This window comes from Dipodomys merriami, unplaced genomic scaffold (genome assembly GCF_024711535.1).
Source record: "Dipodomys merriami isolate MVZ:Mamm:240054 unplaced genomic scaffold, mDipMer1.0.p SCAF_233, whole genome shotgun sequence".
Classification (NCBI taxonomy): domain Eukaryota; kingdom Metazoa; phylum Chordata; class Mammalia; order Rodentia; family Heteromyidae; genus Dipodomys; species Dipodomys merriami.
The window spans coordinates 1,158,865-1,171,029 of NW_027203749.1; the positions used below are offsets into that span (position 1 = coordinate 1,158,865).

The 12,165-nt window shown below is 44.2% G+C and overlaps 1 protein-coding gene across 1 annotated transcript; it reads left to right on the top strand.

Moving 5' to 3' along the window:
* Window positions 1-1,168: 1,168 nt before the first annotated feature.
* Window positions 1,169-8,722, top strand: LOC138835357 (C-type lectin domain family 2 member H-like). The gene is made up of 6 exons (XM_070033958.1): window positions 1,169-1,215; window positions 2,044-2,260; window positions 4,242-4,370; window positions 4,468-4,649; window positions 5,215-5,321; window positions 6,223-8,722. The coding sequence occupies exons 2-6, from the start codon at window positions 2,182-2,184 to the stop codon at window positions 6,434-6,436; spliced, it is 711 nt and encodes a 236-aa protein (XP_069890059.1). The 5' UTR covers window positions 1,169-1,215; window positions 2,044-2,181; the 3' UTR covers window positions 6,437-8,722.
* The last annotated feature ends 3,443 nt before the right edge of the window (window positions 8,723-12,165 follow it).

Below are 12,165 nucleotides of genomic sequence, written 5' to 3' on the forward strand. Positions count from 1 at the left end.
AATGGCAAAAAAGTAGTATAAATGGTGCTGATGTCTCATGCCTGGAATGCTAACAACTCAGGAGGCTGAGATCTGAGGTTTGAGTTTCAAGGCCAGCTTGTACAGGAAAGTCTGTGAGACTCTTTAACGAACCACTAGAAAAATAGAAGTGGTGCTGTGGTTCAAGAGATAGAGCACCAGCCTTGAGCAAAAGGAGCTCAGGACTGACAAAAAGGAAAAAGAAAGTGTATAGTCCAATAACAATATGTGCTATTTCTCTGCTTGTTTCTAGGGCTGAGGTGAGGGGAGCTGGGGAGTGCGCCTATCTGAAGGTAGAGCAGACCCCTCCCTCCTCTTGGTTAGTCTCAGCCCAGTAGCTGTGGTCCACAGGTGAACCTGCCTCGCGCTGAGACCATCACCTCCCTCCTCCCTGAGCTCACTTGGGTATTTGGTGTGGCCACATCTTCTGTCCCTGGCTTTGGACCTTGCCCCGGTAGGTTCCACCTTTTTTTATTCCTGCTGTTGGGGCTGGGAAGATGGCTCAGTGGTAGAGCGCTTGCCTTGCACGCATGAGGCCCTGGGTTCGATTCCTCAGCACCACATAAGCAAAAAGAAAAAAGCCGGAAGTGGCGCTGTGTCTCAAGTGGTAGAGCACTAGCCTTAGCCTTGAGCTGAAGAGCTGAGGGACAGTGCCCAGGCCCAGAGTTCAGGTCTCACGACCGGACCCAAAAAAAAAAAAAATAAACCTTTCCCTTCGCTGAGTACCACATGCTGCTCTCTCTTTTCTCAGCTGGCAATTTAATTTACCTAACAATTATTATTACTATTATTATTCTTATATACCAGCCACCATGCTGGCTGCGTTTTTATTTTACTGTAGCAGGCTTTGAAGTCTGGACTTTACACTGGCTTAGACAGTTGAGCTACATCTGCAATGCAGCACAGACTTTCACTAAGTTTGCATTTTAAAATATGTTATCAATATACACGTATATATAATATACAAATATAATTATATTACATAAAATATATTTGTTATTGTGGTTAAAGGAGTTGGGAACTTGCAAAACTAGAAGCAGCAGTAGTTATCTGGAAGTGTCTTGCACTTCCGTGGACTTAGCTCGGGTGTGTGTTGGGCGGGATCACAGCTGCTATTTATATGGGGTTTTCTCTGTTTCTCTGGCACAGATGGGCTTCTAGATATTGACTATGCTGTGTGAGACTCGCTTCAGCTGTGTGAGTACTGAGTCTGCGTGCTACACTGCCTGGTTTGAACGGTTTCCTCGCTGCTCTAGGCCGGTTTGCAGAGCTGTCCTGCGTCTGGCCATGGATCTGAGCATTCTCCAGCTCACAGCTGTGTGCCTGTTACTAGTAGTTAGAATCTGCTTTTTCAATTTTGTTCTTTTCTTTGTTAGGCAACACTATTATTTGAGTCAAACTCCTATCAATTCATGCTTTAGGAATTTATTTATTTCTGTGGGCTCATTTTTCGTGTGTGTTTTGTTTTGTTGCTTTTGTTTTAAATTTATTATTATTATTATTAAAGTGTGCAATCGTTGAGCTTTTCCACTCGAGGCTGGCACTGTACAATGTAAGCCACCTCCCCTCCACATAACTTTTTGGTGGTTATGGAGTTTTTGGGGGTTAAGGAGTTGAGCAATTTCACACACTTTCCTGTCCTAGATTTTTCAATCCCAGATGTTCAAGATAAGATCTCAGCCTCTGAGCCTATCAGCTGCCTGTCCAGCTTCATTATTATTTTTTGAAAAAATAGATCTCAGCTTAGATGACGAGCTTATTTATTATTATTATTATTATTATTATTATTATTATTATTATTATATTTTAACTGAGCTCAGCTGGGAGTTCTCCCTACCAACCAACCCTCCCTCCTCCCCTCTCTGCATTGTTCTATCCAGGAATGTGTGGTTTAAATGGGTAGAAATTGAAAGGCACATGGGCATTGTAAAATTCATCCTGAACCTATGGATCATGTCATTTCTAATGAATTGTTCATATCCTAATTCCTCTCCTCAGTTAGTTTTGTTTTCTTTTCTCTCTCAGGTCTAGGAAGGAGGAAAGGGCTCTGGCTGTTAGGAAGTGTGTTTGCATAGCTCTGATGTGATCGTAGCCAGCTCCAAGTTTACATCCATGAATACCAGCTCCAGTCATTCTGCCTAGAAAGAGCCAGGAGGAAAAAAAATGACATCTCTGGAAACTTCAGTGGGAATGTTACAGAGAGATTTCTCTTCCACAGAGGACCCAGAAATCAGGAAAGCAGGTAAGCAGGTAACCCCATTCATGAGTCCCAAGGCAGACAATTCCAGGTCAGGCTCCTTAAGATTGCAATGTGCCACAAAGGCAGCTCAGTCTGGGATGGAGGGAGGGAAGGTTGGATCTGGGATGTGTGACTTGAGTTGGGGTAACATTTTTGTGGCTAGAGATGAATGGGAAGTGGGTTGGAGGGGAGCAGAGGTGTGTTTCTGTTACTTGATTCCTCCTCTTTATTCTTCCTCATCCTCCTCTTCCCTCTTCTTCCTCTTTTTCTCTTTCCCAATTAATTGGTACCTAAGTGCATTTGCCCTGGGGCAGGATTGGAAACTAGTCATCATAATCTTGCAATGTATACTGCAACCCTTGCAAAATTTGTCCTGAAGCAGGGCTTTTGTGGCTCATGCCTGTCATCCTAGCTACTCAGGAGGCTGAGATCTGAGGATCATTGTTTGAAGCCAGCTCAGGTGGGGAAGTCGTGAGACTCATCTCCAGTAAATCACCAACTAGCTGGGCTCAAGGCCTGGCTGTAGAGGTCAAGCAGCAAACCTGAGCAAAAAGACTGTGGCTCAAGGCACTAGTGTACACACACACACACACACACACACACACACACACACACACACACACACACACACACACACACAGAACTAAGTTAGCAGGAAATTGTGGGTGACACAGTTAAATTATCATCTGTTGATCTCTTGAAGGAAGTCTCAATAGTAAATTTAGTTCTTTTGGTAAGATTCTTGAAAAAAAAAAAACAAGGTGTTGGGCTTTTTTTCTTCCTCATACTCTAGTGCTTGCTTTAAACTGAGAGCCAGAAATCCAGCAAACATTGGGAGGGGCTAGAGTAAGTACAAAAGAAATTGCAGGAAGCTTCTGTGTGCAGGCAGAGGTGCCCATGACTTTTGAGTAAATGTGGAAGGTAACTGGTGAAGAGGGTAAACAGGCATACCTGCTTAGAAATGTCCTTAAGTGGTTGGGTCATTGGTGTTTCCAGAAAGAATGCATGCAAGTTCCATTCCAGCTGAAGTCCCTGTGTGTTTGGTTTAATGTGACAATAAAATACTTACATAAAGATTGTTCACTGTGTTTATATATATATATATATATATATATAGTATAACATGTATTATAACATATCATACACATGTTTTATGTAATATATGATACAAAATAATATGGCATATAGATATCTAACAACATAATATACTACATTACATACATGCTATAGCATATAGCATAAATACTATGATATACAGTATATATACTCTATATTATAATATATAATATAGCATCATTTAGTATATATGATATGCTCTATATCATACATAGAATTCATATTTTATATTGTAAAATACATATCATACTGTTATATTTTATATTGTTTTTAATTTTATAAGTTTTTGTATCTTATTACATATATTTATATTTCATGTTAAATATACTTCATATCATATAGTATAATATATGATATATAGTAGATCGTACTCATATCTTATATAAAATAATATGTAGATTATCTGACTATATTATACTTTACATAATATATCTTTTATTGTAATGTTTATAAGATAAAACACAATATGTATGTAAAATTATAATATATAACATAATGAATATAGTATGTGGTATAAGAGTATATATAGTGGAATATTATCTAGTGCAATACAGCATACAGTTATATCATGTTATACACACTATATATTAATGAGAGCATAAACTAGATAGTATGTCATGTATTATGACAAATTTATAGCAGCTATCATGTATTATATGATCACGCTGGAGCTTGAACTCAGGGGCTGGGCACTGTCTCTTAGCTTTTTCTCTCAAGACTGGTGCCCTACCACTTGAACCACAGCGCCACTTCTGGCCTTTGCTATGTATGTGGTACTGAGGAATCAAATCCAGAGCTTCATGAAGTGGGGACTGTCTCCCTTCTATGTCTTTCATTAGATTCAAATCTCCTATTTCTATGTTTCCAGTGAAAGATCTCCCAGGAAAATGCCTAGGAATTTTGTCACCCATCACACCCAGAAAATATTACTGCTCTGTGCTCATTAATGCTGTTCTGCTTGCAACTGTACTTGGACTTGTTGCTCTGCTTATGGCAGGTGAGTCGCTTCCAATGCAGAATGTGCGGGTAGCCCTGGGGTCTGGGCAGGGGAAAGGAATGGTTGATGAGCAGCTAATCCATTTTCTCTGCGTCAGTGAACAAAACAGAAAACCGTATTCCGGAGACAAGGCTGTTTTCCTCTTGCCCAAGAGACTGGATTGCATTTGGGAATAAGTGTTATTATTTTTCTGATGATATAAGGAACTGGACTTCCAGTCAGGCCTTCTGTGCATCCTTTGGTGCCAATCTGGTCAAGTTTGACAGCAAGGAAGAGTTGGTAAGAAATGCTTTTGGGGCTCTTCTTTTCTGTGACATGCTAAAAGACACCCTGAAATTGGACAGGTTGTGTAAGGTGGAAGCTAAAACAGAATGAAGGGCGGTTGTCAGTGGCTCACACCTATAATCCCAGCTCCTCAGGAGGCTGAGATCTAAGGATCGTGATTTCCAAGCCAACCTGTGCAAGAACCTCAGTGAGACTCTTGTCTGTAGTTAAGCAGCCAAAAAGAGCTGGAATGAGAGCTGTGGCTCAAGTGTTAAAGCCTTGAATAAGAGAGCTCAAGGACAAGGCTGGGAATGTGGCTTAGTGACAGAGCACTAGTCTTGAGCAAAAGCAGCTCAGGGACAGTGCCCAGACCCTGAGTTCAAGCCCCAGTACCGGCATATACACACACATGAAAAGGAAAAGGCAAATAAGTAATTACACCTAATAAATAGCTACTTAGGAGGCTGAGAAGTGAGATCACAGTTCAAAACTAGCCCCTGGCCTGGGGGAAAAGAAAAGGAAAAAGAAAACCATCTGAAAGATAAGGACTCATAGTTTCAACTTACTGTGTTTGTTACAGAATTTCTTGGAAAGACACAGAGATTTGTATGACTGTTGGATTGGCCTTAGAAGAGAATCTCCACAGCATAGTTGGAAGTGGGCAGACAACACCGAGTTCAGCAACTTGTATGTATCAGCCATCTTTTTGTTTCTTTGTTTTGTGCCAGTCCTGGGGTTTGAACTCAGGTCCTGGGTGCTGTCCCTGAGCTTCTTTGGCTACCGCTCTATCACTTGAGCCACAGAGCCACTTCTGGCTTTTTCTGTGTATGTGGTACTAAGGAATCGAACCCAGGACTTCATGCATGCTGGGCAAGCACTCTACCACTGAGCCATACTCCCAGTCCAAGCCTGTGAGACCCTCATCTCCCATTTACACCAAAATGCTGGAAGTGGAGCTGTGACTCAAATGCTAGAGCGCAAAAGCTCAGGAACAGGGTCCAGGTCCCTGAGTTCATATCCCTGGACCAGCACATGCACAAACACAAAAACTAAAACCAAAAAGCAGAATGGAGGTGCAAAAAATAATGGCAAAGCTGGGTGCCGGTGGCTCATGCCTGTCATCCCAGCTACTCAGGGGGCTGAAATCTGAGGAAAGCAGTTCAAAGCCAGCCTGGGCAGGAAAGTCCGTGACTCTATCTCCACTGGAAGTGTTGCAGTGGGTCAAGCGGTAGAGCACTAGCCTTGAGCTGAAGAGCTAAGCGCAATGCCCAGGTCCAGAGTTCAAGTCCCACGACTTACAAAGAAAAACAAATAACAATAATGATGGCAAAAAAACAAGTATAAATGGTGCCGATGTCTCACACCTGGAATGCTAACGACTCAGGAGGCTGAGATCTGAGGTTTGAGTTTCGAGGCCAGCCTGTACAGGAAAGTCAATCTCTAACGAACCACTAGAAAAATAGAAGTGGTGCTGTGGTTCAAGAGATAGAGCACCAGCCTTGAGCAAAAGGAGCTCAGGACTGACAAAAAGGAAAAAGAAAGTGTATACTCCAAAAACAATATGTACTATTTCATTGCTTGTTTCTAGGGCTGAGGTGAGGGGAGCTGGGGAGTGCGCCTATCTGAACGCAGTGGGCATCAGCAGCGGGCGGTTCTACACGGAGCGGAAGTGGATCTGCAGCAAGCCGAGCAGCTATGGGCAGTGTGCAGCGACCTCGGGGTCCTTTCTGCATGGGGTCTCCTGGCTGGGGCTCACGCCTCTCATCCTTACTGGGCAGATATATATGCATATATTTTATTAGAATATCTAAATATTCTGTGTAAATACAGATAGATAGGTATATGCATATATTTTAATAGAATACCGTCCTATCTGGAGGCACAAGCACCCTGACAGGACAGGGAAAGCTGCCTTCTGCAGAAAACCCTGGGCCAGAGGCAGCAGTCAGCTCCCCTTTCATACCTCATGTTGCAGGACATGCCCCTGGGCTCCCATTGGCTAAGCTGAGGCCTCTCTGCTCCCATTGGCTGGCTGAGCTCAGGTCCACAACCTGCCGAAGAACGTAGCTTCATAGCTCCTTAGCCATAAAGGAAGAAGAAAATAGAGTTGCCTTGGCCTCTACTTACCACCTTGTAGGGCAAGAAACAACAGGTCTACCACAACGGTAGGGAGAAGTCTTATAATTTCTTTTTTATGTGTATGTTTCCATATACATTTTTATTTATTTATTTATTTATTTTTATTTTTATTTGTGAACATACTGTACAGAGGGCTTACAATTACATGGGCAGGATAATGCGTCCATTTCTTACCAAGCATTGCAGCCTCCTTCTTTTGTTTACCCTTCACATCCCTTCCCAGCCTCCCCCCTCCCCCCCAATCCCAATCCTTCTCCTTCCCCCCCTCACCCCCCCCCCCCCCCCCCCCGCACCGACGTTGTAAAGCTCGTTTTGGACATGACAACTTGTACTTCTCATTGTTGCAACAGGTCCACCTGTATCCTTAAACAACTGGTTTTTCCCCATCTCCTCCACAAGTTATACTGACATCAAATATAGTGAAAGCAGGGGTTATACTGTGGGGGAGGGACATACAGAGCAACAAAGAGATAATCTTATAAATGCGTTAGAAACACATGCATGAAAGAAAAAAAACATTAAAATACATATCTAAGGGTTCATTTTCCTGACATCACATTATCTGACCTTTTCCGCTTGACTCGTACATATACTAGATATTGCAAATAAGGGAAACCATGGGACCTATGTTTCTTTGGGCCTGGCTTACTTCACTTAATATAATTTTTTCCAAGTTTTTCCATTTCCTAACAAATGGGGCAATGTCATTCTTTCTGATGGAGGCATATAATTTCATTGTGTATATATACCACATTTTCTTGATCCATTCATCTATTGAGGGGCATCTGGTTTGGTTCCATATCTTAGCTATGGTAAATAATGCTGCAATAAACATTGTTGTGCTGGTAGCTTTAGTGTGGTCTTGTTTGTAGACATTTGGGTAAATGCCCAAAAGTGGGATTGCTGGATCATAGGGGAGTTCTATGTGAAGTCTTTTGAGGAACCTCCATACTGCTTTCCCAAGTGGTTGAACAAGTTTACATTCCCACCAACAATGCAGTAAGGTTCCTTTCTGTCCACATCCCCTGCAGCATCTGTTAAGCTTTATAATTTCTATATACAGTTGCTGCATTGTTTTTGGTTTTCCTTTTTTGGGTGAGTTGCTTGTCCTAGAGCTTGAACTCTGGGCTTTTTTACTTAGGGCCACCTCTCTGCCACTTGGAGCCACAGCTCTACTTCCAACTTTTTGCTGGCTGATTGGACATCAGAGTCTCCATTTTGTCTGCCCAGGCTGGCTTTGAACTTCCATTCTCTGATCTCAGCCTCCTGAGTTTCCAAGAGCCTCCCCACAGTGCTGGGCTAGTTGAAAACACAATATGTGGGGCTGGCTTTGAATCATGATCTTCAGATCTCAGCCACCTCAGTAGCTAGGATTACAGGCATGAGCCACCAGCAGCTACACTGTACTGATGATTCCCAACAAGGATGAAATAGCACATTATAAAGCTTCTCTATCTTGTAATATAATTTGTATATAAATGCCTTAGTGGTCTGGGAATGTGGTTCAATGGTAGAGTGCTTGCCTAGCATGCATGAAGCCCTGGGTTCACTTCCTCTGTACCACATACACAGAAAAAGCCAGAAGTGGCCTTGTTGCTCAAGTGGTAGAGTGCTAGCTTTGAGCCAAAGAGGCTTAAGGACAGTGCCCAGACCCTGAGTTCAAGCCCCAGGACTGGCAAAACAGAAAAAGGCTATGTATATTTGTGTTGATTATTAGTATATTTGTGCATTATTATTTGTATATTGTACAGAAGTGGGTAACAATTTGGCAAGTGTTGCAGACCATGAGGTGGCCGCAGCTGGCAACGTGGGAGCCAAGATTGCCAGCCACGGACTCCAATGCTCTGGGCTGAAAGCACTTATGCTTGTATTTGAGGAAGTGGTTTCCTCAGCTTTGGGTCTGACAGCTTGTCTGAGGGAGGATGGGAAACAAAGATTGATTTCGTGTATATGTGTGTGTATGTTTTTTATTGCAAAAATACTGTACTGAGGGCTCACAGTTACATGAGCAAGGTAATGAGTACAGTTCCTATCGAGCATTGTTGCCTCCTTTGTTTTCCCCTCACTATCCCTTCCTTCCCACCCTCCCAAATTATCCCCTGCCCCCCAAAAAGACTATTTAAAATAGAATGAGGAAGGATGCATACTGCTTGAACTTGTTGGCAAGATAAGTCCTGGATTCATGTGATGAAAGCCTCTGACAAATATAGACAGTGTAGATAGCTGAGGCGTTTGCTGGAATAAACAGAGCTGTGCCTTCAGCCTTCTCTCCACCTCCTTCACCCATCTCTTTGCCCCCCCCCCCAGGCGCCCCTGTTTGTGCCCTGGCTGGACTGGGCCAACTGGTGTATGAACGGGACCTGAGGAAATCCGATGGAGGACTTCTCAAGCTCAGCAATAATTTGGTTAGGGGACCGCAAAGCACAGTAGTGGAAGAGGAAAGGAGACATAAAATTGGGGTGTTTCTTTCTTTCATTTTGGTTGTGGGACTTGAAATCAGGGCCTGGGCGCTGTCCCTCAGCTCTTCAACTCCAGGCTGGGGCTCTACCCCTTGAGCCACAGCACCACTTCCGGCTTTTTCTGCTTATGTGGTGTTAAGGAATCAAACCACGGGCCTCCTGCACGCGAGGCAAGCACTCTACCACTGAGCCAACTTCCCAGCCTAGAAAGGTGACTGTTTCTGAAGCTCTCTTGGCCCTCGTGAGGCAAGAGGGCTGCGAGATTAGTTCAGAGAGGCTAGAGGCATTTTTGAGGCTGTAGAAAATCTCTGTCCCTGGTTCCCCAAAGAGGGAAAGGTGGATTTGACTACATGGCAGAAGGTGGTTCAAGAATTAAGAAAATAGAGGAAAAGATGCTATTCCTCCCTCAGACATTTTCTGTTTGGAACAAGAGAGTCTTGACCCCAATCACCAGAATTGAAATTGTTTCTATAAAATCCTTGTGTGAGGAGAAAATAAAGTGCCCCTCCTTTGTACATCAGATGTGGAGGGAGAGGGCTGTCAGTCCCAGTACAGGAGTGTTAGAATCCTTGAAAGTCTGTGTCATGGGGCTGGGAAGGTGGCTCCGTGGTAGAGTGCTTGCCTTGCATGTCTGAGGCTCTGGGTTGGATTCCTCAGCATCATGTAAGCAGAAAAAGCCAGAAGTGTGGTAGAGTGCTAGCCTTTAGCTGAAGAGCTGAGGGACAGTGCCCAGACCCAGAGTTCAGGGACAAAGAAAAGAAAAAAAAGGTTTTCCACACTCTTGTAAAGAAGACAAAGACCCTCCAAGGCCACAGCCAGCCCCTATGCCCAGCTCTGTAAGAGCTCCCTGCTCACTCCTGTCAACCTAGCTGCTCAAGAGGTTGAGATCTGAGGATCATAGTTCAAGGCCTGCTCGGGCCGGAAACTCTATGAGACTCTTATCTCCAATAAACCACTAGAAAACTGGAAGTGGCACTGTGTCTCAAGTGGTAGAGTGCCCACCTTGAGCTGAAGAGCTGAGGGACAGCACCCAGACCTAGAATTCAATGACCCACCAAAAAAGAAAAGTGGGGAAGGGGGAGGAATTACCACCTGCTCTTAATTCAGACTCCTCCACCTATGTCTGCAGTCCAAAAGGCTATTCTGACTGCTAAGGAGTGGAATGAGGATACTGGGGACCTCCAACTTTGTCTTATAAGATGGAGGCAAATGTCAGAGAGGGTATATTGGAGGGAGACCTTCCTCCAGTCGCCACTCCTAGGTGGGTCTGGGGTCCTCTGCCACTGGGACAGCAGGGTGGTATTGAGCAGGTCCAGCTGGACTATAAAAGGACTGATTGTTTGCCCAGGTGTCATTGATCATCATTATACTGGAGAGATTCAAATTATGGCTGGGCTGAAAAGAGGAACCCGGCTGGTGCCTGCCCATCCTCTTCCCACTGCCCAATTGACTCTGCTTCCTTTAGTTCCTCTTTCTAATAAGTCTCTTCCACCTAATCCTGTAAATCGAGGCTTTGCTTCCACTGCTGACATCTTTTCGCTTCAGGGAATTGGGCAAGAGCAACCTGAGTTAGAACTGTCCATAAGAGAGAAGGTTTTTACAAACCTGAGCTTATGTCTCGGTGATATCTAGCCTATATTGGCCTCCCTCCTGACCAAAAGAAGAGCCTCACCCTGCTGCAGGGTGTAGGCATATCCAAAGTTACAAAAATTCTGCCAAGCTGGGCACCAGTGGCTCCCGCCTGTCATCCTAGCTACTCAGGAGGCTGAGATCTGAGGATCGAGGTTCAAAGCCAGCCTGGGCAAGGAAAAAGTCCACGAGACTCTTATCTCCCATGAACCACTCAGAAAACTGGAAGTGGCACTGTGGCTCAAGTGGTAGGGCGTTGGCCTTGAGAAGAAGAGCTGAGGGACAGCGCCCAGGCCCAGAGTTCAAGCCCCACAAATGACCAAAACAAAAAAAGAGTTCCATCATACTGGGGTGGCTGACCAAGGAAGGTCATTTGGGAATCTGCCAACCTTTTGTTTTGCCAGTAAATTTGTGGGGCTGTGACGTGTTGTCTTAGCTGGGTGCTGAGTTGTTACTCAACGAATGCTTCATCAAGGGTATGAGGGGATGTCAGGTCTGGGACCACAAGGGAAAGGGAGGTTGGAACCTTCCCAGCCTGGTGCTAACCCACACAGACAGGGCTTGGGTTTTCCTCTGGGCCACTGATAATGGCAGCTTTACATGCAGAACCTATCACTGGAAGACCTCAACACCCATATGGGTAGATCAGTGGCCTTTGCCTTAGGAAAAACTTGACGTTACCAAGGCTCTGGTTCAAGAGCAATTGTCACAAGGTCATATTAAGCCTTCTGCTAGTTCCTGAAATACCCTTTTCTTTGTTGTTAAAAAGAAATCAGGGAAGTGGAGACTTCTCCAGGACTTGCGGGAGGTTAAGAAAGCTATGTTTCCTATTGGTGTCTTGCAACCTAGCTTGCCCTCACCAACAGCTATTCCCTTATCTTTGTCTCTATTGGTACTGGATTTAAAGGCTTGCTTTTTTTTATTTTTATTTTTATTTTTTTGGTCGGTCTTGGGGCTTGAACTCTGGGCTTGGGCACTGTCCCTCAGCTCTTTAGCTCAAGGTGAGCAATCTACTGTTTGAGCCACAGTGCCATTTCCAGTTTTCTGAGTGGTTGATTGGAGATAAGAGTCTAAGGACTTTCCTGACCAGGCTGGTTTTGTACCGTGATCCTCAGATCTCAGCCTCCTGAATAGCTAGGATGACAGGTGTGAGCCATCAGTGCCTGGGTAAAGGATTGCTTCTTTCCCCCCACCCCCATGCCCCTGTATCTGGTGGATGGGGAAAAATGTGCTTTCTCTGCTCACAGCATTAATATGATTCAGCCCTAGGACATATGCAATTGGATAGTACTGCCCAGGAAATG